Raw genomic sequence first — 20,883 nt, 5'->3', positions numbered from 1 at the left:
ACTAATTAACCATAGGTTTAGTTTACTTGATTATGGTACATTTCATCATCAATTTCAATTCATGTAATAGAATGAAACCCCATTAACAGTAGATAAAATTTAATATATATGTTGGACATAGAGAGCATAGAGAGCTAATACTTCCCCAACCACAAAAATAGCACTTCCAAAGTACTTGGTCACATGATATGGTCTGTTGTTGCCAGTGATGCAATAATGTGATAATATGAACAATATTGAAAACAGTTTTATAACTTTAATATTAAACAAAACTAGTGCTGTAACAGACTATGTGACAGCATCCCTTAAAAAAAAAAAAGAGAGAGAGAACTGTGCTTACAACCCAGACATGTCCAACACTGATGTACTGTGTTCTCAGCACCAATGCCAAACACCTACTTTACTTTGTTGTGGTTTTTTCTCTTTTGTATTTGTATATTGAGAGAAGCAGTAGATATAATGTGTGTAATTTCATTTAAACCCTATATTTTAATTTACAGGTCCCCTGGCCTTGGCCCCATTAATTTCACAACTTATAGCAAGAACTTGTGCAGCCTGTGACCACTCAAAGCCACAACAAGAAGATTTTATGTAGGGTTTGATTACTGAGAGTTGCGGGTTTTGCAGGAGCAGCAGCGGCTGCAGAATGTCGATACAAAAAGAAGGATTCGGGATGAGCTTGTCTGGTTCAATACCTCTTAATTCTGACGAAATCTCAAATTTAGTTTTGAGTAGAGCTGAACAAAAGACAGATAATCCGTGATACTACCATTTTACAAGGGGGAAAAAGGTAAAAAAGAAATGAGCGACAAAGATGTTTTGGCACTCAGAGTCAGAGGAAATAATCCAACTTGTCAGGGTAACAAATTTGTAATTTGTACGCACAATAAACAGATGCATATCCGTGATGACTATAGGAGGAGTGTGAGATACATATCTCAGTGTGTTTTGGTGAGATACAAATATTCTTGGTATGACTTGGAATTCTAGAGCAAGGACAAAAAAAGAGCACTGTAATCAAAATTTTTATTAAAAAGGAGGCCTGAATTGCTGCACTTGTTATGCATTTTCATTCAGTCTGCAACAGGCATGTAACTTCTTCACATACTGAATAGAAGTGCATGGATAGTGTGTAGCAAACAAAAAATAAAGTGCAGCAGATTGATTATTCCATAAGGTGCCAAATTGCTGATCGGTATTGGTAAGGTCTCTTGTTAGTCATAACAAATACTTGAGATCAAATTTCGCCTGCACTTGGGTTGGGGGATGGGCTACCCCCATTCTGAAACCCTTAACAAAAAGCCACAACATATTCCTCTGCATCCGGCATCCGCACTAAAACGTAAAACCTATTTCCGTGTTGTTTGTTTTCTTGTTAATTCGTTTAATATAGATGTTTTTTGAATGATAGTGGAAGGTTTTAGAATTGATAAGGCAAAACAAAACATACATAGCAGTTAAGGAGTTGTAAAAGAAATAGTTGTGGAGGGTGGGCCATGAGTGTAGAGTCGGCGACATTATTGTACATATTGTATACTAATAGAGGAGTTGTATCATATCTCATATAGGGAGCCAAGGTCACATTCAGCTGCAACTGTAACGATAAGGACCTCATACCCACACTCCTCTTGTTTGAGTTGTTTCTCCCATCCCAAATTCCCAATTCCCACGAGAGAGGAAGATATATAAGAGAGAGAGAGAGAGAGTGCTTCTCCTTGCATAGTTGCATGTGGGCAGTGGACCTATGCACCTTGCAATGAACGTATCATGATGGGCATCACAGATTACAATCGTACGGTAAATAAATAGCAGCCTCGTATCTGAACACATGGCGGCACGTTCAAAGTTGAAACTGATGATAAGTAATGGTACAAAAAGAGACTGGATGGTGCTGAGTCCACCACACAGTCCACAGTGCCGGGTCAGGGTCAGAGGGTCCCCCCACTTCACATTGACACATTCATAATCAGACATATCCATATGCAGCCGTGACTATTTTTACTCCTTGGGCAGCTGTGGTGTGCTGCTGCCTTTTCCTTTTTGTATTCAAATTTATTTATTTACTTTTGTTTCTTTCTATAACTAATATAAAAAAGGAGAAAAAGAAACAATAAAATCTTATTAGAAGTAAAAGAGACGAGACTCACTCGAGGGGCAGAGGCGCAGAGAAGCTGACCTGACCCGACCAATACTGCGTGAAAACTGAAGGCACAAACTTGTCTTCGAATGCTCTTCTTTTCTCTTTTCTTGAAGGAATGGCTCAAAGATTATATTAATATAAAACCAATATTTGAATTATTTAATTAACAGTGGGTTTTTTTGTCTTCTCATATAGAAAGTCATTTTTATCGGACGTGGCAGTGACTAAATTCAGCTGCCTTGAGATTTGAAGTGTTTGGGTTTGGATTGGTATTAAGAAAGAAAACAAAAGCAAAAAATATTCACTGGGTTTGTTTGGGTCTGAGTCGGACAAAAACAGACGCAAACCGCTGTTTAGTGTTTGCCCATTACGAGAAAAATTGTTTGGGAATGCTCCCCCGTGCCCCTTCATAACTTCATATTACGAAGGGATGGGAAGCCGAGGAAGCCCGAAGGGGGGCTTAAAAAGTGAAAGTACAAACTGTATAAAGCCTTCGGAGTCTCGTCTATGATATCACCCATAAAATAATAGTAAGCATGGTAAAATGTGTAAACTGAAACACGCACGCATGTGAGCAATATTTACATTACTACATGGGTGGAATGGGCCCCCCCGCCTCTCGCCAGAGAAAAAAGAATGTGCATGCAATGGCATGTTTTCAGCCTGGCATGTCAGGCTTCAGAACTGGGCCCCACATGATTTGGGTTTGGGCCTTGGGGAAAGAGGTAATAGAAGATTGTTGAGGCAGAAGAAAGAGAGATGAATAAATATGAAACCCTAATATTTATCAAGTAAATCGGTGTGGACCTCATTGCCCATTATGGGCCACCCGAGCCCACATCAATCTTCAAAAGTTAGTGGGCGCCTGGGCGGGGTTTGAATTTTGAATGATGGGTTTACTAATTGCTATGCAACCATCAGTGATGAACATGTCTCTCCTCTCATGGATTGGACAGGGCTACAACCACCAACCCTAATCTAATTTCACTTAACTGCAACTGTACATCGCGCCGTGCCGGCCATGCACCCGTGCAAAGATCGTACTGTGCCATGTTGTGCTAGTCCCTGCGTCAAACCCGGCCGTGTTTTTCTCCCTTGAAATAATTTTGAAGTCGGCCCGATATGGCTCATAATTCGAGCTCACTTACATGGGCCCGTGCCATGCCGTGGATCTGGGTTGAGCAGGCTGTAGAATGTGTCAAGCGGGTCTATATAGGGGTGTAAACAAATCGAATTCAGATCAAATAATATTAGAATTCGAATCCAATTAGAAAATTTGACATCCAACGGATATTGAAAATTAATATTCGAATCTGATTAAATATTTGAATATTCAATTCAATTTAAATTTGACTAATTAATTATTTTAGGTAATTAATAAATATATAAAATAAATATTTTATCTATATAAAGTATATAAATATATAAATCATCTCTATAATTTAATTATTATATATATATTATTTAAATATTTTATATACTATATATAAACATTAAATAATCGGTCGAATTCGGATATTTATCAATTCGAATCAGGTCATATCCGAATTTGAATCCGATTAGCTATTCAGCAAAAATAGGATATCTGAATTCGACATATTAGATATTTGAACTTTTAAATTTGATTTGAGTATGTCAAATCTCGAATTCGAAATTGGATTTTCGAATACCGTTGACACCCCTAGGTCTATGGCTCGAGCCTTAGGCCTGGGCCAAACTGGGTCAGAAAGGCCTAGACTATTATTTTGTTCATTTTTTTGAAATTTTGATTTTTTTTATTTTTTTGCTTAGTAAACCAAAAAAATTAACTTTCCTTTGGGAACAAATTAAAAAAAAATAAAAAATCTAACAAAGAAATGAAAATTAAATACTTACCAAAATACAAAATGGGCAACAAATTGAAAAAAAAAACTATTTCATTTAAAATATAAAAAATTACAATTTGAAAATAAAAAATTATATTGTTGACAAAATAACAATTATTTGAATAAAATTAAAAAAACTACTCCATCTCCTTAACTTTAATCACTTGTTTCTTATGGAAGAGCAAATGTCTACTCAAGTAGTCAGTACCATTCTTGATACTGAAACTAAAGTCAATCTTACATTTTTAGCAAATGACTCTTTTCTCCTTTCCCTCAACCTTTTCTATTTTAAATATTTTTCAAATCAAACTAGTGAACTTAATGTTGGAGAATTGGTTTTAGGTGAAGGAGTCAAGCTATTTTTTAATTCTAAAAAATAAAAATTAATTTAATTACACTTACCCGAATTACCGATTTGAAATCTCAACTTGATTTTATCGATTAAAGCCTCAAAGCCTTCTCCTAAATTGCTAAGTGTATGAGACTGTATAAGAGACTAAGATAGTATGAGAATTGATGGTTTGGTGTGATAAGAATGATAGAGAATAGGGTTATTTATAGGAATTGAAAATAATGCAATTGCTCAAAATACTTTAAACATTGGTCATTTTCTAGTTGTTAGGAGGGTATTTTGGTCATTATAGAGTCATTTATCACTTTATCCAAATTCCCCAAAATCCCAAACTAGTTGTTATATAGGATATAGTTGTTGGAGGGGCATTATTGTCTTTTTCTCATCAAAAGCCAAAATACATAAAATACCCCCTATATAGTTGTTTATTGTCTTAAAGTTATTGATTGAGGGTATTTCCGTAAACCCCCTCCTACAAAGCTAAATGGGCTGCACTTGCCCCATTGCAGGCCTGCAGGCCACGGGTGGCACAATACGACTCATAGACTTGAAACCCTAGGCCCAGCATGACCCGCACAATCATGTTGTTTTAATTACGGCCTACATTCCATTGTGCCAATTTCTATCTTGTATGATAGACCATGCATCTAATCCATGGACATAGATCTAACTTGGGGTATGGGCTACCACCCCTGTTGTGTAGCTCCCGTGGAACTTCAAAATAAATTAAAAAAAAAGGAAGTCCATTACTATAAAACAAATGGTGATATTAATTTTACATAACTGTATTCTTAATTTTTCAACACTTGGATGGTCAAGGCTCATGATTAGGATTGTTAGAACTTGCATTTTATTAATAATCGGATTGAATGTGGATTTAGTCTCATCTCATTTGATTAAAATTGAAGTCCATAAAAATTATTATTTTAGGTATATATTGTATAATTTTGTTTTGGTAATATATATATATATATACTAGTGGGCTCTGTATGATGCATAGAATTCGACTTAAAACTTATTGTTCTATAGAGCTATACAACCTCGGAATAGAGATGATAATTTTCTCCATCCCCGCCAAGTACCCGGCCTCCCTGATGAGGTGGGAATAAGGTGGAGGTTGTCTTAGCAAAGATAGTGTAGGGATGTAATTAATAGGAATACAAAATAGGGGACGCTGGGATGGGGAGTGAAGTCCTGGCCCTGGCCCCAACCTTATATATATATATATATGTGTGTGTGTGTGTGTGTGTGTATAATATTATATATTAAAATATTATTTGCATTTTAATTTTTCCTTTAGTTTAAATAATATCTTTCTAAAAACAATTCAGGTCCCCAATAGGGAAGCCCTCTTGTTGAGGACTAGGGATGCAGGCTAAAATTTTTGACAGGGATTGATTTAAAACTTGAGGTTATGATGGGGAGTATGATCCCCGCCCATTGCCATTCCTACCCTCGGGGGTCATCCCTTAAATCTATAACATCCCCCAAACCCATAAATATAGTTTCCTTAATTATGGTAATTATAAATGTAGTATCCAATACTTATGGAAATTATTAAAAGTTTTTAATTATTTATTTAAAAAATTGGAAGTTTTATAATTTAAGTTTCACTAAATTAACAAAACCCCTAATTATTGCTAAAAAATTATAATAAATATAAAAAATACTGAAAATACAAAAAATAAATTTATATTTATTGAAATTAATTTCCACTAAAAATTACTAAAATTTTTTAATTATTGTTTGATGATATTATTAAATATTAATAATTTGACCAGAATTACTGAAAATATCAATGACTACTTATTGCTAAAAATTACTGATAAATTTTAATTATTAAATTTGTATTTATTAATGTTTTTAATTAATTATTGATTTTTTAGTAATTATTGATTTCAGTAATTAATTTTCCAAAAATTCTGAAATTAAACTACCAAAACCAGTATTTTTCAGCAAGTAATTCTTAGTAATTAAGTTTTTCCATTTACCAAAATTATGATAAATTATAGTTTAGGTCTTGATATTTACTAAATAATATTCAATATCAGTAATTATTGAAAATATAAAAGCGCTTTCACAAATTAATTTAAATACCAAATTAATTTACCCATGTTTTTGGTTTTTAGATGGTTTACGGTATAGATTAAGGGAAAAACATTAGCTGTTGGGGGCCAACAACCTATGTTGTTGAGAGAATTTCTGGAATGCCACGTTACCATGAGAATGGGTAAATTAGTAATTACATATTAATTTATTTTTACTAAAAACCAAAGCAAGGGCGTGAATAGGTGAACTGCCCAGAACGTGCCCAACCCAGAAAGTTGGGCCCCAACAGCCATAGTTAGCCCTAGATTAAGAGGTGTTTTAGGTGGAATTTTAGATGGAAGAAATCGTTTAAGAGAAATTTTAGGAGGCGGTTGAGCCAATTGGTAACATGAGAGTGTGAGAGAGAGAGGGTTGTGGAATTCTAGTGAAGAAGAGAGGGCTGCCACATGGCAATATAGATTAAGAGGTGTTTTAGGAAGAATTTTAGGTGGGAGAGATAGTTTAGGAGAAATTTTAGGAGGGGATTGGTTAAGTGATTGAGAACATGAGAGAGAGATTTGGAGTGGCACTCTAGTGTATAAAAGAGGGCTGCCAAGTGGCTACATGGAAGGGTTAGGAAGGGGTAAGCGAGAAAGGATCTGAGAGGTTTAAGGAGAGAAGAGAGAATGGGGAATGGAAGAAGGAGAGGGTTGTTGACGTGGAACCTAATCACTTTATAATATAGTATAAATACTAGTGGGGACTAGTGCAATGCACAGGCTTTGTTAAAAGAATCTAGGGTGTAGTTTGGGTGGGTCCAATCTGAGTCAGATCCAGCTCAACTAAAGCTTTTGCACAAATTGGGCTTAGGGCAAAAAACTTAGCCCTAACCTAATCTCAGGTTGGACTTGGGTTGAGGCATTGGGTAACTCGAGCCTAACTCAACCAATTTGAGCTCACCATGCGCAAGCCCAAGCCCAAGCCAAGATTTTGGGTTAAGCTCGGGTTAGGCCTAGGTTGGTAAGAGAAAAATTATTGATGATTTTCAATAATTGTTGATAATTTACAAATAAATAACAAAAATAGAATGAAATAATTACAGATAATTTACTAACCAAAGCCCAAGTTTACCAACCTATGTCCAATCCGAGCTTAACATCTTGGGCTTGGATGTATTGAGCTTTGTTGCCCAAATTCCAAGCTGAATATATTGATAATATATAGATATGTCTGTCATAAAATGTTGGACGGGCTCAAATTGGATAAAGTCAAGCTTAGGTACCCAAGTCCAACCTAAGTTTAAGTTGGGTTTGAGATTTTTCGGCCTAAGTGAAGTTTGAAAACTCAATTCCAAAACGCTTTGATTAAGCTAGCCGGGCTTGGTTTGGGCCCACCAAAGCTGCACCCATACCTCCTTTACCTCAAATTTTTGCCATACATAGCACAAGTCCCCGCTAGTTTACTAATAATTTTTTGCCAATTTCTACTATTTTATGGATATATCTATTATTTTATAATAACTTTTGATAATTACTGATAATTTATGTTAACTTGTGGTAATTTATGAAGATTTCTGGAAATTTATTGCAAATTTCGGAAACTATTGGTAATTTTTTCTCTAAGTTTTACTAATTTCCGGTAAATTATGCTTAACTAAAAAATTTTGTAATTTATTTTATAATTTGTAAAAATTTCTCTATTCGTTAAGTAATAGAGTCTATGAATTATGATAATAACAACGGTCACCAAACTAAAAAAAAAAAAATCAAACAACAACATTTTTAACAAATGACGATTTAAAATAAATATACAACAATTTTCAAAGCACAAATTTAAATAAAAACAATTTGGTTAGCAAAAGTCAATCACAAAAACAACAAATTCATCAATTGACATTAATAACAATAGTTTTAATTTACAGTCATTAATTTATTACAACTATTAATAAATTTAATTTAATTTTTATAACTTTTTGTTATATTAATTTATTAACAGTAATAATCATGGATATAATTTATTTTTTGGTAACATTAAGAGTAATATTAACAATGAAATTTATTAATATTTTTTGTTATTAATTTTTGGTAAATTTTATTTAATCATGAATATAAAAAGTAATTTTCACGGAATAAACATATTCAATCATTAAAACTTATCAATAATCATATGAAATATTGTTTAATTACAGAAATATTAAAACTTCTCAAGAATAATAATAAACATTATTAATAGAAATTACGAAAATAAAATGTAAAGTAAAAATAACCAAAAATAATCCACAAATTAAATACCAGAAATCATGATATGAAAGAATAATTTCCACGAAATACGAAAATAATATGTAAAAATAATCGAAAATAATTTTCCCAAACGGATTAACGGAAATAATTAATTATTAAAAATAAAGTAATTATTATTACCAATTATGTTTATTAACACTAATTTATTAATACTGTTTAATGATTTTATTTATTAACAGTATTACTTCTGTAAAAAAATTAACAGTATTAGTTTAATTAATGGCATTTATTAACCATAATATATTAACAGTAATTAATGAACAGTAAATATTAATAGTATTAATTAATAACCAGTAATTTATTAACTGCATTGGATGCGTTTTATTAGGGTAAAATACAAAAACCTCCGCTATAGTTTTACTTTAACAAAAACCTCCCCTCTATTTTTAAAAAATTAAACAAATACCTCCATTCCGTCAATGATAAAAACGGAAAACGCTAAAAAAATTATTTTTTTTTCAAAATACCTATTTTACCCTTTTTATGAATTGTGATGTGAATCTGTTTGTACTAAAATATCCCTACACTCCCCCTCCAACCTTCCCTCTTCTTTAATTTCCCTTTGATTCTATCAATCTCTCTCACTCTCCCCAACGTTGTGGCTTGTGCTTCTCTACTCCTCGCCCCGGCTTAACAACCATACCAGTGTGGTTGTCCCCAGAGAACACCGTCATCGACACAATAACTAGAGGCAAGCTTGCAGTAGACGTGATAGCCCTTCCCTCTGCGTACGGATCAAAGCCTAGCCCAATTGCTGCCGCCCATCACTTCCTCTACTCGTGTGCCCGAATTCCCCTCTTGGCTCGGTGTCAAGGGAATGGTGCGCTTCAATCGCAACCGAATTGGGTTATCGTCGCAACTTGCAACATCGTTTAATTTCGATCGAAAGTTCGCTATCCGTTTGCCATCGTCACCCTCATTGGACAAAGTTGTTTTCTTTGGCAATGGGCCTTATACAGTGGTTCCAGGCATCGACCTATCAGAGACACTTCAATTGGAGAAGAATCTTGTATAGTTGGATGTGGGTGCTTCGAGACTGGGGTTCAGTTCTTCACTCTTGACCTGACAAACGATGTGCTCTGACTTCAACTTCCATCCGATTCGTAGAGGCTCCTCAGTTTTTTTTTCTCTCTCTCTCTCTCTCTCTCTCTCTCTCTGATTTATTAGGATTTGTATTAACAATTCTGCACTATTTTTTTGGACTAACTACGTGAATTTTAATTTATAGACATATGAATGAAATTTTACTTTTTCCATCAAAGGAGATGGATGGGTTTGATAATTCAGAGGCACATTCCCAAATAACAGTATTACACCAAAAAACCTAGGAAATTAAATTTTAATCGGATATTCAAACCTTAACTAGAATCTGCGAAAAAGGTAATCGGAAAACTCACTCTGTTCTGCTTGCAATAGTCGACATCCGTCCAACAGTCCTCTCCTTTGATGACATCAGTAGGCCAGTACCGACTTGGTATGGTGGCAGAGATTGGTGACGTTACCACCACCCGTCTCACGCCACACTCCTTCGTCGCTTTCAGCACATTAATCGTCCCTTTGATCGCCAGATCCAAAAGCTATCTTAATTAATTAAATCAAATTAATTTTCTTGTGTTCTGCCTCAAAGAGGGACCTTAGGGTCTTCGACTTTATCCACAATGCAAGGGAAGCAAGGTGGATACGCTGACGGTTCCATTAATCGCGGCCACAAGAGAATTGTAGTCGAGGAGATCAATCTACAAGAGGGGGAGAGATAGGGACTCTTCTCCTTGTATAATCGATGTGCCATTATCTTTTGAACTCAATAACAGTCAGTCAAGTAGAACCAAATTGGTCGAGTAGGACAGTGTTCAAGCACTGTCGTGAGGAAGAAGATGAACAGTGTTCAGGCAGATTATGGAGTTGCTGAGATAGGGTTATTTTAATTCATAAAAGGGTAAAATAGGTATTTTGAAAAAAATATCATCTTTTTAACGTTTTCCGTCTTGGTCATTGATGGAAGGGAGGTATTTGTTGAATTTTTCAAAAATAAAGGAGAGGTTTTTGCTAAAATGAAACTATAGGGGTGGTTTTTATGATTGTCATAAACTTGAAGGGAGATTTTTGTATTTTACCCGTTTTATTAATAACACGTAATTATTAACAGTAATATTTACAAGTAATAATTAGTACTGTTAATTATTAGCGCTCCGGATATGGGTCAGTTTTATCCGGAGTGAATCCGGTCCATTTAACTTAAGCCACGTCAATTAAGTTAAATGGACCGGGTATAATTTATTACCCGACCCGTATCCGACCACGATCTCATCTTCTTCGCTCGGTTTTCATCTATAGTGTTCGCTCAAAAAGGGCGAACACAGCAGATGTAAACAGGCTGTAAACACCAAAAAATTGTTCTGTAAGCATCACATAAACAAATAATAATAATAATAATAAACGAAGCTATAGAGAGAAAAACGGCTCTGTTTTTGCAACCAAAACGGTGATTTAACGGTAGGAACGTGGAGAAAAAAATACAGGGATAGAAAGCCGAGAATGAACCTCTCTTATCCGTTCAAAACTCGTTTCAGTTTCGAAGAAAGAGATAAAAAAAAAAAGAAAAATCGAACTGAAGTTCCTAAGATAACAGAGACAAAAAAAATGACGGTTCCCAGTTCTAGGGATGCCAATAGGACTGGATTTGGTCCAATCCGATTCGGTCAATGTGATTCCATTATAAATGGACTAGGTCCAATCCAATCCAATGAATGTTTTGAACTAATTTGGATCGGTTCAATTTAATGTCTGGACTGTCCAATTTGTTCAAATTCATTTTGATTTAGATTGGTTTCAATCCAAATCCGGTCTGTTGATACACATATTCTTATCTTATATTAATGGACCAGATATTGGCTTAATCCAACTCAATCCAATACTAGCAGAGGGGGCCCTGCGTTGCAGGGGCTTGCTCATAAATTATCGGGCTTGAGCTTAGAGACTTGAGTTCGAACTTGAGCTTGGCTCGAGTCAAAAGCTTGGAAGTTCGAGCTCGGCTACCTTTGATTGTAGGTCTCTCAAACAGTTGAGGTGTCGAGCCGAGGTCTCCCTTAATTGTTGAGGTGCAAAATCAAGGTCTCCCTTAGCTGTTGAAGTGTCGAGCTGAGGTTTTCCTAATTTATAAAATATTTAAGATTTTTCATTATTTGAATTTTATTTATTTTAAAAGTTATTACGTAATATTAAATATTTTGTTATATAATTATTTATCTATTTTTAATGTTTTATCATTTAAGATATTTAGTTGTTGAAATATTTAAATAATGTTTTATTATTTAATATTAAATTTTTATTGTTTGAATAACATTTAAATTGAATTATTTTGAAAATTATAATTTATATTGTTACTACATAATTTCATGATGAATTTTGTAAAAGTATAGAATTATTAATACTATGAATACGATTAAATCTATTATAATTAATTCTTGTGTTTCGAATAAATATTTTAAAGTTAGTATATAATTTTTTACAATATTTAAATAATTCTGGAAATTTTTTATTGAAATTGTCTCTAGATAGATTTAGATAAAAAGTGGGGGACTAAATTAGAGATAGTTGAAGAGATAAATAAGAGTGAGAGATAATTTAGGTGATAAATAGGAATTAGAGACAATTTAAGAGAAAGTGGGGGAAAGTGGTGCCACTTGATTATACATTAAAAAAATCAAATCCCTCTTTCATTATAGTTAGAAATAGTTAAGCCTATTTTATTTTCTTATAAGTTTAATAGGTAATTATGTGGAATTAAAAAATAAAAAATTCAAAAAAAAGAAATTAGGAAAAGGGTGTGGAGCAAGAAAATGCATGGTGATGTGGACTATCTTGCTATATATATATATATATAAATATAAATAGATAGATAGATAAATAAATATGCTTATTATACATATAAGTTAAAATAATTATATATTTTTTATTTTTTGATTATTTTAAACAGAATAAGATGATTATAGATTAAATTTAAATCTGATCGAAAATTAGACAAGAATCGATGATAATAAGATGCATATGCAAACCTAGACTAAATTTCATAATGGGATACAGATGTAGATGCAACTGAATATCCGATCCAAATCTGATTCGTTTACGGTCACTCGATACTGAAACCTAACAATCGGCTCAATAGGCCAAGGTCCAGCTCAACTTCAACTAATGCCTAAATTGCCCAGCCTAAGCTAAACCCCAATAACTGACTCCAGACAGGCTTGGATGGGCTTGGCTGGTCGGTTATCTTCCCTAGTTTTCATTTCATTTGCATTTGTTTCGTGCTTTACTTTCTTGTCTGTTTTTGGAGAGGAGTAAGACAAAAGATGAAGAAAAAAAAAGAAGGTTATGGTCTCCACACTTTGTATGGGAAAGACTGAGGGTATGAGGAAATTGATACAAATTGATGCAAGATTTGCACTTGCAATAAATGCAAAGGAGAGAGTTAGGTGGGGTAGCAAAACATAGTTACAAAAAGATGCATGCATGCATATCAGAACAATGTCCAAGGTATGCATCCAGTTGGAGTTAATTAGGTAGGCCGCAAACAAATAAAGTCTAAAACACATTTACAGGTAGGATGCACATTGCATGCTTAATCTACTTCTGCAGTGTATATCATAATCGAAACGTGTACAATCTGACTATATGTCTTGAATATTTTAAATTGTATACATATTACAAAAACTCAGAAGTGTGTGGGGCCGGTTAGGGTCAAACTACCAAGGCCCAAATGAGTGGGGCCTTCCAATTAATTTAAGTAGCAATGTAGCATCAACAGCTTATCGTTCATAGCCTGCACATTTTTTCCACCATCCCCTGCTTCTCGCATGTCCATGTCGACACTAGCTCTGTTCATATTCTTAATTTCTTTGTTGAATTCTTGCTTCAGAAATCAACAAATTTAACATTAGTGAACTCAACTCGACAATGATGATGATACAAACCCTTGTTCCTGTACCCAAACGAAACGGATCATTCTTTTCATTCGTCCTACTGGATTGATGAAGAGCCACGTAATTAATGACGCCAAGGAAGTTCTAGCATGTACACTATGCATGGTTTTGCATTTGAATTCTTGTGATAAAGTTCACACTTGACATGTGCTTTCCCTTTGTATTGACCTACAACAAAAAGGAAAAGCAACGAAAGCACCGATAGGTAATGTCGCCAAGGGGGGTGAGGTGATGTCCCCAACAGAGAGTTAATCACTATTTGCACATCTCCCTCAAAAATAATATGATCCATATCCAAATCAGTTGCTAATTTTAGAGCTTCCAAAACGGCCCAGGCTTAACTTTCCAAAGGGGTGTAAGAAGCGAGATTAATAGATCGAACAACAAGAAGATCTCCCAAATGATTCCTTATGATCACACCAGCCCCAGCTTGGGACAAAGCCGTAGCACCATCAAAGTTAATCTTCAGCCAACCTAGAGGAGGATTTGTCCAACAACTAAAGTGGGATACTCCCTTGAGAGTTGAACGATGAACCCCGAGTCACGGAAAGAAGTTTGTTGCGCTTCCTGCATGGGTACAACGATTGAATTAACAATCACAAGGGGGTCGAAAGGAGACTTTTTCATTACCAATTTGCATCTAGCTTTCCACACACTCCACATAATAATAGCTCCTTTTGCAAGCATCGAAATCTCTGAATCATCTTTTGGTTCTCCTTGGATAATCCATTGGCTTCTTGGCCGAACTCCCATCTCTTAAATTTGATTTATTTGTGTCTAATTTGACTGAAGAAACTCTGACCCCATTTGGTTTGCGGGAATAGGAGTCTGGAATCAGAATCAGAATAGGTTATTACTGTTTGATTGGGTAGAATTGGAATTCTGTTCTCATTTCTGTTGGATTAGCATTTCCCTATTTAAAAATATAACCATTCCTTGCTGATTCTAATTTTTTTTTTTTTCATTTCTGTCTAAGCCAAATAGACTATAAGAATGAACCATTCCAATTCTAATTCCAATTAAGAATCAAATACACTGCTCAATGATGTAACCACTATATGCATTGGCCTCACAGTTGCATCGACAAGTTTCAGCATCCCACCCCACACATTCCCAGCTGCATGCCATGAACAAAGTGACAATCAGAATCTTGTGCACTACTGCAGTTGATTGTTGACGTAACACGAGTAGAGGTTTTCCTTGTCTAACCAACGGTCTGATTTCAACTACGTCATCCTCTAGATGCAGCTGAAACACGAAAGTTTAAATACTGATCTTACGTTGTTAATATCGATAGAGAAAGGATACATATATGGACAATTTGGGGTGGATTGCCCATAATGCAGAAAATTAGGGAATATGTACTTTGTACCTTGATCCATCTACCTGAGTTAGATGTCTTATCTTAGTGAGGAAATGATTTGGATTTCATAAAATTTCTAACCATGGTTGTCAAATGAGAACGTTACAGTTCGAACACAACATTTATAAGTTACAAGCACGTTTAATGAGCACTTAAACGTTATATTACTTATAAACACGTTTAATGAATACTTAAAAAATTTTTACACATCTGTCCCTTAAAATATTCGCAGCTTATCGTTGAAAAAATTAAAAACCAGTTGTCAGGTTATTTAATTATCAGTTGCTCATTAGACGTGCCTAGTATACTCAACTCAAATGATGAATGCAAGCAAGGAAAGTTTCTGATATTCTGGGATTTTCGATGGGCTTATGTTGTGTCTAAGTTGTTAAGTTTGGGCCTCTTCTCTTTTGGATTTGACGACCTCCCTACGTGTCGGCCCCAGCTTAGAAATGAGGAAGTGATGAACATGTGATCGTGGGCCATGATCCATCCATGTCTCTGTAATTTGAAAGCCCTAAAAGCACATTTTTATGTTCAAGCATGATTCAATCAAACAACGTAACCTTCTGTCTGGTGATACATAGATTTGAAGTGTGACTGACATACGCCTTCAACTGAATTATATAATTAAATATATGAAAATTGTCTAAAACTCACTATGAGTTTACAGCATTTCTCTTAAACTAACTATAACTTTTTAAAATGTCTAAAACTCACCATGCGACTAATTTGACGTTAAACAGACTAACAGGTGTTAACATATTATCATTTTAACCTTCATAGAAAATATAAAATATATACAAAATAAATTAATGGGCGTTAATATGTTACTGTTTTAAAATTTAGACATGAAAAAATGGAAAAAATTCAAAAAAACATTTTCAAATAAAAAATGCATAAAAACATAGAAATTATAAAAAATTATAAAATTGCAAACAAAATAAAAATTTATTTTCAAATTATAGAAACTATAGAAATTGAAAAACAAAATCAGAAAATAAAAAATGTAGAAAAAACACCAAAAACTATAGAAAAACACAGAAATTGTAAATAAATAACAAAAATACAGGAAAATTTATAGATTGTAGAAAATAGAAAAATGTAAAAAAAAACAGAAATTATAAAAAACATTGGAAATTATAACAAAACACTAAAAATGCAAAAAATAAAAAATAAAACAAGAAAATTGAAAACTGAAAAAGACTAGTTTTCCTCTAACTCACCATTCAAGGATAATTTGGTCATAAAAATAGTTATTTATACTGACATGGACACATCTGTTAAGAAACATTAATGGTGTACTAACGTATATTTTGGAAAATAAAAATTTACTGACACGATGAGTTTTAAACATTTTGAAAAGTTGTGATGAGTTTAAGAAAATTGTTGAAAACTCATGGTGAGTTTTGTACAATTTCCCTTAAGTATTAATTTACGTAAAGCAGACAATCTTATTCTGTCCGCTATTAATCCCAGCTACTTCCTGCTTGTATTTATAAGGAAATAACCCACTACTAAAAAAAAGTAACATTTTATGCCATACCCATGATGATAGATCATGAGATGATTTGAATGGCTACAAGTATCCAAAATTATGGGGGTCGTCATCCAGGTTGTTATTGGGAGGCTACAGTATGTTGAGCATGTGTACCACGTTTGTTTCCCATTGGCTAATGACCATCGATGGGCTGGGCTTTTTTATTGTCATTATAGTCATTTCATTTATTTGTCATGGGCCTGCCTTCTCAAATTTCAATATATCAAAGACATGAGCTCCTATCTCCACTCATTAAAAAATAAAATAAAAAACAAGCAGACGATAAATACGAAGTCTATTGGAAATTCCAACAAAGTAGATTCTTTTAGGAGTGTTCAACCCTACAATCCAGAATATAATTGGGCTTGTGTCGGGTAGTTGGGTTGGCATCTGCAGCCGATATTATTCTATTTCTATTTCAATCTATTCCTGGTTCTAGTTGATAAGCAATTGATCTCTCGATTGTCTCCCACGTTCGATAGTATTATAACATAAACTATTCAACGTTTGCCGTTTTGGTTTGAATTGCCCCAATTAGCACATGCCCTAAATCCACTGACCTAAACTGATATTTCTCCAAACATTTACACAAGGGCTGGGCCTGGGCTAGCTCCTCTCCTTTTTGGTTGAGTATGGGCTTCTTGAATCGGATCATTTGGGCTTTTTCTGTCAAACTTTTATATCAAAGGTTTATTATATATTTGGTTTGATAGAAAATAAGTGATTCCTTAACAACAACATCGTAGCTAGCTACGTCTACTTTTGAGGGTAGAGAAGTGAGCTTCTTCATATTGAATGACAAATATATTTGAGCTGCATCTTCCGGGAAGGAATGTGGACGGATAGAATTAAAATCTAAAGTGGCAGATAAGATTGGTGGTCGCTCGGAAAGGTCCAAGGTGGTCACCCTGTCACTGTCTCCTAGTTGGGGGTGGCAATTAACCACCACACCATGCCTTCTCACATGCCTCATCTCGCCTTGTCCGGGACTCACTGCTCAGTGCCCATCCCCATCTTTGTCTGTTAAATCCCCACACCATGCATGCATATCCCTATTATTTTCCTTCCTTTTCCTATCATGCAACGGGAATGTATAAAATCAAGGGAGACCACAGGAATTAAAGTTCCAAATTTGGTTTCGTTAATCTGGAAGGTATATATATATATATATTTTTCGCCAGGTGGCAAATGGCTTTTGTTTGATCCTTTTCTTTATGTTGTCTTTCCTCCTATATATTAGTATCACTTTAGTATTGATGTGTATTGGTTTCTTTCTTTCTTTCTACTTAATGCTGCTGCAGGTTGCAACCATAAATTGGGTTGAATTGAAACGCCGATTGTTCAAGAAAACTAAAATAAAACAAAATCCAACTTTGTGTTTTCATCGACATGAGAGGATGACAATCCAGTGCTTGTGACTCCTAATGCTTGGAAATGATGTTAACTGAGTCTAACTAACATTCAACAGTATCATATACTAATTTTAATTGAGCATATGCATTACTTCAACTGTCGGCCCAAATTAAAGGAAATTAAAAAGGAGAGGGGCAAGCTAAGATTAATATTTCTTGTCAAGAAAGCAGGGAAGGGAAAAGGGAGAAGACAAGCTAAAATTCTTCTTGTCCTGCAAAAATTCAGCAATCTCACGCATGTTAGCTCTACCATAAACAATACACATGCGCTTAATAGAGTAGTTTTTATCTCATGTCCCTTCATTCTCGAATATTTCTACGACTTACTTCAGTTGTGATGTCTAAATGATTGTTTAGTAATGGGCGTCTCAAACTAAAACAATAAGGCAGAGAGGAGGAGGCAGAATGATTGAGATTCCTCTAGGGAAATCTGGCCATATATAATATAAGTTGAAGTTTGACCAGGGACAAAGAATATTTGAGAGATTGTAGTTCTTGACCCGATTAATTAATTATATATACCACGTAGAATTCGGGTTGGTTGTCTGGGTCGGTCGAATGTCGAGATCGTTGGATACTCCTTGGATTGGATGCGCTGAATAATGTTAATTAATTAAATATCGATTTGCTTGACCAACAAGAGGTGGAACTCGGAAGCTTCATGGGCTCATGGGCATGTTATGTTATGGTTGGGTGGGGTAGCAATTGAGCATGGCATCGCATCAATTATGAGTCCTTTCCATCCATCAAATCAATACTCAATTTACAACGGTGCCCGAAAGAAATGCCCAGCCCACTACTGAGATCTGAGATCCATGGGCTGGTCCTTCTCTCCAACCCTAAATCCCCAGATTATTAGAAACGGTCTTTTGACGAGTCTGGATCTGCTGCTCACAACGCTGTATCTAAAATTATAAAGGGATGCATAACCAATCACAATTGAACACGTTAGTGTTCCGTACATTTGAATGTGCGTCCTGCCGCCTGCGTATATAGACACTGGTGTGTTCTTCGTGTCTGGTCGAGTAGATTTTACACAAACCGATCCCAGGGAGGGTGCTTTTCGGGGGTAACTGGGTAAGTGGGAATTTTCACGTTAACCCTTGCTACGTGTCATCCTTTCTCATGAACAGCTCCGTAGGCAACTTGGCAAAGGCATGGCATCCGAAGCACCTGCCACGTACGCCTTTTTCTCTTAAATTGCAAAACTTCACAAAATGCCCCTGCTCTCTCATCAAAATCACAATCTCCTTGACGAAAGGTACACATTATGAACAGTTTTTGGTAAGTCGATCCTTCAGGTCCGATATTCACAAACGATAAGAAAGGGAAAGCAAACTGGCAAAGGAGATTACTTCGCAGAGAAGTTTATACAGAAGAACCTCTATCTAATCAAGAATCAACTTTCCCTATTCTGAGCCCTTGGATCCAATCACAACGAACGGTTCTCACGAATGTAGACAGAGACCCACCAAAAATGAAAAGAAGCACTATGCAACCCTATATGTATAAGCCCTCATCGATGAGTTGTACGTTTACCAGAGCCAAAGCCAAAATGCCAAATGATGGTTGATGGATGGATGGATGGATGGCGTCATTGCACCGTGAAAAGTGAAAAAAAACTGAACTAAAAAGCAGAAAATACGGAAGGAAGGGCAGAGGATGAGCAGTCCCGAGGTTGGTAATTTCAAACCTGAAACGTGAGCAAATATATCTGGCATGACTGATGTACTCTCTAATTACAACCTGTCATCAACAACTTACAGGTTGGCTAGCTGGCTCCCGCTCGATCTTCAAGAAAATAAAGCCCCCCGGGTAAACGACAAATCCTGACTTGACGACAAAATACTGACTACGAGAGATAATCTCCGCCCCTTTTTATCCTCCCCTCTATAAATACTCTCTACCCGCCTTCCTTGGCTTCCCGTTCCCGTTCCCGTCCCCCGCGTGGACTGAAAACACAACTCCGTCACCATTTTTATTATTCTTCACGTCTCGGGCGATACCTGCCTGGTAGCACTTAAAAAGAATCAAAAGCAGTGCAGTAGATCTAGATGGGCATCTGTAGCTCCTGCGAGTCCGGGTCCGCTTCCACTGCGAAGCTCATTCTCCAGGACGGACAGCTGCAGGAGTTCCCTTACCCGGTGAAAGTCTCCTACGTGCTGCAGATGAACCCGTCCTGTTTTATTTGCAACTCTGACGAAATGGGCTTCGACGACTTTGTATCGGCTATCAGTGCCGACGAGGAACTTCAACCCGGTCAGCTCTATTTTGCGCTGCCGTTGAGTAGATTAAAGTATCCCCTCCAGGCGGAGGAGATGGCCGCATTGGCTGTTAAGGCCAGTTCCGCTCTCATGAAGAGTGGGTATGGTAGTGGGGAGAAATGCCGGTGCCGCCGGAAAGGGGTGGTACCCATGTTATTTTCCGGCAAGACACAAGTAAAGAAATCACTGCAAGAGGCGGGTTCAGGCAGGGTTGGTATGGTGGAGAATAGAAGAGGAGGGAGGAATGGTGGAAGCTTCAAGTCCAAATTGAATGCCATTCCAGAGTAGTATAACTGACGACAGCTAGGATGTTCTTGGAATCATTAATAGAGCATAGGCAGGCCGCAGGCCCTGATCCCTGGAAATCTGTAAATATTTAAAAAAGAAAAAAAAAAGAAATTTTGGGGTTTTACATTTTCTTCTTCTGTTTTGTTTTTGTTAAAGAGGAAAGAAAGTAATGAGATGTGGCTGCCTGCTGCAATTTCAAGCACTCTCGCCTTATATGATTCATCAAAGCTTTTTTTTTTTTTTTTTTCTCTCCTTTTTGGAACAAAACGGAACGAACACGAACAAAGCCATCCTATATATTGTATAAGAATGGTTGGTTTTGGAGAACGTCGAATTTGGGCTGACATGGGTT

At 35.6% G+C, this 20,883-nt stretch overlaps 1 protein-coding gene across 1 annotated transcript; it reads left to right on the top strand.

The window, feature by feature from the left end:
• Positions 1–19,893: 19,893 nt before the first annotated feature.
• Positions 19,894–20,733, top strand: LOC104595801 (uncharacterized). Its single transcript, XM_010256704.3, has one exon. The coding sequence runs from the start codon at positions 20,034–20,036 to the stop codon at positions 20,529–20,531; it is 498 nt and encodes a 165-aa protein (XP_010255006.1). The 5' UTR covers positions 19,894–20,033; the 3' UTR covers positions 20,532–20,733.
• Positions 20,734–20,883: the final 150 nt, after the last annotated feature.

Source organism: Nelumbo nucifera, chromosome 5 (assembly GCF_055504915.1).
Source record: "Nelumbo nucifera cultivar China Antique chromosome 5, China Antique-T2T, whole genome shotgun sequence".
NCBI lineage: Eukaryota > Viridiplantae > Streptophyta > Magnoliopsida > Proteales > Nelumbonaceae > Nelumbo > Nelumbo nucifera.
The sequence above is the reverse complement of the archived record's forward strand: the minus strand, read 5'-3'. Positions and strand labels throughout refer to the sequence as shown.

Coding starts and splice junctions, on each gene's coding strand:
- LOC104595801 (XM_010256704.3), top strand. CDS start 20,034: ATGGGCATCTGTAGCTCCTGCGAGTCCGGGTCCGCTTCCACTGCGAAG.